This window comes from Otolemur garnettii, unplaced genomic scaffold, assembly GCF_000181295.1.
Source record: "Otolemur garnettii isolate 467f Iridium unplaced genomic scaffold, OtoGar3 scaffold00067, whole genome shotgun sequence".
Classification (NCBI taxonomy): Eukaryota; Metazoa; Chordata; class Mammalia; order Primates; family Galagidae; genus Otolemur; species Otolemur garnettii.
In genome coordinates, this window is record NW_003852462.1 from 3,978,296 (window position 1) to 3,982,010 (window position 3,715).

At 63.3% G+C, this 3,715-nt stretch overlaps 1 protein-coding gene across 1 annotated transcript; it reads right to left on the bottom strand.

Moving 5' to 3' along the window:
- Window positions 1-1,169: 1,169 nt before the first annotated feature.
- On the bottom strand, window positions 1,170-2,122 carry HES2 (hes family bHLH transcription factor 2). Its single transcript, XM_003793229.3, has 4 exons — window positions 2,078-2,122; window positions 1,895-1,990; window positions 1,506-1,605; window positions 1,170-1,426 (listed from the first exon to the last, which is right to left on the bottom strand). Exons 1-4 carry the CDS (start codon window positions 2,120-2,122, stop codon window positions 1,170-1,172), a joined length of 498 nt encoding a protein of 165 aa, XP_003793277.1.
- Window positions 2,123-3,715: the final 1,593 nt, after the last annotated feature.

The following is a 3,715-nucleotide window of genomic DNA, read 5'->3' on the forward strand; positions in this document are numbered from 1 at the left end:
TGCCACCATTCCTTCAGCCCCTGAGGTGCAGCAGGATGGCCCCTGCTCACCCCACACTGGCACTGTCTCTGTGCTGGGTCAGACTCTCCAGAGCCATACGCATCCTTTTTTTTTGAGACAGAGCCTCAAGCTGTCCCCCTGGGTAGAGTGCCGTGGCATTACAGCTCATAGCAACCGCCAACTCCTGGGCTCAAGCAAGTCTCCTGCCTCCGCCTCCCAAGTAGCTGGGACCACAGGCGCCCGCCACAACGCCCGGCTATTTTTTTTGGTTGCAGCCGTCATTGTTGTTTGGCGGGTCCGGGCTGGGGATTCGAACCCGCCACCTTAGGTGTACGTGGCTGGAGCCTTAGCCGGTTGAGCTATAGGCGCCGAGCCGCCATATGCATCCTTGAGGCCACAGGGCAGCTTCATTCTTGCTCCACAACCTCCCCACACTGTAAGAGCACCTGCCCAGGTGTGTAACGCACAGGTGTTAAGTCAATGCTTGAGAAGCAAGTCCTTTCCAAGACCACCTAAGGAAGCCCTCCTGCCCCACAGCGCAGACCCCTGGATGTACACTGCCTCTATAACTGGAGGCCTTGGGCGGGAGAGGCTATGAGTGGCAGTGTTGGCTCCCAAGCCCGTATGTCCCTTTGCCCTGCTCTGGTCCTCTGCAGAGCCTTGGGAATGACCAAAGCTCCTCCAACCATTGTTGCTGTGTGCCCAGAGGTTCCCAAGTCCATCTGGACAGAAGGTAGGCCTGGGCAAGGCTGGGAGGGCAGTGGCCAGTTGGAGCAGATGGCTGCACCTGGCCCAGGTGAGCTCCTGACTCAGGCCTTGGTCTGGTGCCAGCACTGGGCAGGTGTGTCGGTACCCAGGCAGTGATCCTTGGCCCAGTTCCAGAACCATCTCCACCAGCTTGGTCAGGGGGCTCCTTGTCTTGCAGCCACTTACCCTTCTCCTCTGGCCAGACATCACCAAGTTGGGGGTGAAACAGGGCCACTCCCCTTACTTCCTGGAGCTGAGCCCCTGCAGCTGTCAGTCTGCAGCCCTGGTCACAAACATCCGGGATCCGGCCGGATGTGGGTACTGGACTCATCCCTGGTGGGAACAGCAGCCACCAAGAGCCTTCAACCTGCCCAGCGCTCCAGGTCCTCATAATCAGCAGCATCCGTGGACCAGCGAGGAGGCTACCACGGCCGCCAGAGGCCCGAACCACACAGAGGTGCAGGCGGTGAGGGCGCAGGTGGGGGTGCCGGTGGCCAGGCAGCCGAGGACGGGCCCCGGGAGTCCCCTGCGCTGTCCGGGGTGGCTCCAGCCACTCTCCGTCGGAGATGCTCCAGCAGGCGCTCACTTACCGCGGGCTCCAGGACCTGGCAGGCGGGCAGCACGCAAGCCAGGCGCGCAACACAGGCACTGTAGCCGTCGCGGTAGCTGTCGGAGGGCCCTGCGGGACAGAGGGCGGCATGAAGCGCGTGTGGGGTGCGGGGAGCAGGGCTCTGGCTGGGCGGGGTGGGCTCACTCACCAGGCGCTGCCGCAGGGCAGGAAGACGCAGGGAGCTCCTGCAAGAAGCGCACGGTCATTTCCAGAATGTCAGCCTTCTCTAGCTTCGAGTACCGGGAGTTCTGCGGCCGGCCACGAGGGAGGAGAACAGAGGCGGACAAACAAGACATGTCTCTGGCTAGCTGCTCTGAGCCCTGCGCTCTGGCCCGGAGCTGGGTGACCCCGCGCGGTGGCCGAGGCGGGCGGCTCCTCAGCGTGTGTCACACTTGCGCTCGCCCGGGGCACAGCTCCTGGCCACAGCGCGCCCTCTCAGCTTCTTCCGGCAGCCATGCTGCCCGCCCTCCCCCGCTGTGCGCCCCAGGACCCCCGACATCCCTGCTCTGTGGTACTGAGCTAGACCCCGGCACTCACCTCCCTGCCCAGCAGCGGAAGGATGAGCCCCCTGAGCTGGCTGAGGCTCTCGTTGATGCGCGCACGGCGTCGCTTTTCCAGCAACGGCTTCAGGCTCTGCTGGACGGCGGGCGCACAGGTAGTGGTTAGGCTGCCCTGGTTCCCGCCCGCTCACTGCCCCATCCTCCAGTCCCGGGCTCCTACCTTGCGCAGCTCCGCAGCGTCCCGCGCTCGGCGAGGCAGCCCCATGATCCGTGGGAAAGCGGCGGCAGCACCTGCGAGCCCGCACGGTGGGAGTCCGAGGCCCGGAGCGAGGACCGGTAGGCGCTCAGGCTGGTGCCAGAGGAGTGCGCGCCACCCCGGCGGCCGGGCTTTAAGCAAGCGGCGTCGCCCGCCCCGCCCCGCGGAGTCGGGCCGCCAGCCAGTCCCACCTCCCGCCTTTGTTCTTGCGCTGGGTGGAGGGGCGACGGCGGTGCCCCCCGGGATCCCGCTCCTAGCCTTCGCGTCCCAGCTGCGGCTGGGCAGAGGGCCCCAGGCGCTCCCCGAGCACTCGGGGGGGTGGGGTGGGGTGGGCGCCATCAGGGACCATCGCTGCCAGACTCACAGCGGTGAGGGCAGAGGGCAGGAAGAGCGTGTGGGGCCAGGCCTTGCCCAACTCAGGCTGTGGCCACTCCTCCAATACCACCCTTCATTCATTCCCCACTTTCTGGCTCCGCACCTCCTCTGAGCGCCGCCCTGGGCCCAGGCAGGGGACCCAGCAGTTTCCAGCCGTAGCTCCCACCAGGGTTAACAGAGGGAGGGACTCGCACCACCAGCTGCTATGCGACTGCAGGGCTGAGCTAGACCAGGGAACCGAGGCCAGGACAGAGGTCGCGGCTTGCTCCGGCCCTCGCTGCTTGGGAGCCGGCCCCGCCCGGGCTATAAGGACTCCGTAGCCCGAGGCGGCTCGCCAAGTAGGGATCTTTCGGTTACCTTTCTTTTATTTTGAATTGGGAAACTGAATCCCAGTAGAGAAGCTGCGGCAACCCAAAGGCCTTCGGACCTCATTTTCATTTCACCGGTTCGGTCTCCGAGTTCGCACCCGCAGGAAGGTCAGAGGTCACGTGACGGGGTGCGCGCTCCCCAGCGGCCCTCCAGGTCCGCCTCCAGCGCGTGGCCGTTGCTGCAGCAAACTGGCTGGCGTCCGCCGCCCATCTGCTCTGGGCTGCCCTCCCCCGAACAGGGGCAACGGCCACTCCTGCAGGCCACACCGCGAACTGCCTGGCAGACCGTCGAAGGGAGCATCGCTTGCCCTCCGATCCAGGCCTCGATGAGGGCCAGTGAGGCGGCCCAGGCGGGCTCTGTCCAGAGTGCTGAATGGACACCCTACCTCCACCACCCGATGCCCTAATCTCACCTCCCAGCTTCTTGGTCCTCACCCCCTCCAAGTCACCCTCCTGGAGAGCTCCCGGCAGGGCCTAGGAAGACCTGCGTTCCTGTCTGTCAGGGAGCTGGAAGCAGTCGGCCAGGGGAGCTGGTGCCACCCTTAACCTGTTGCATGCAAAAGACCTCTGGTCTCCATATATGGAGTACTTGCTGTGCGCCAAGTTCAAGGTCAAGAGCTTTATGGTCCTCACAGCTATTAACCCTCATAGCAGTCCTAATACGTAAGAATAAATTATTCAGCATATTTAGCCCAGCAGAGCATGGGGGGACCTGACCCCCTGTCCCTCTCCTATGGTTGAGTACCTATGGCCCAGCCTCCTCCAAAGTAATTAGTTGTTTTTTTCTGTTGTTGTTGTTTCTTTCTTTTTTTCTTTTCTTTCTTTCTTTCTTTTTTTTTTTTTTTTTTTTGGTTGCCCT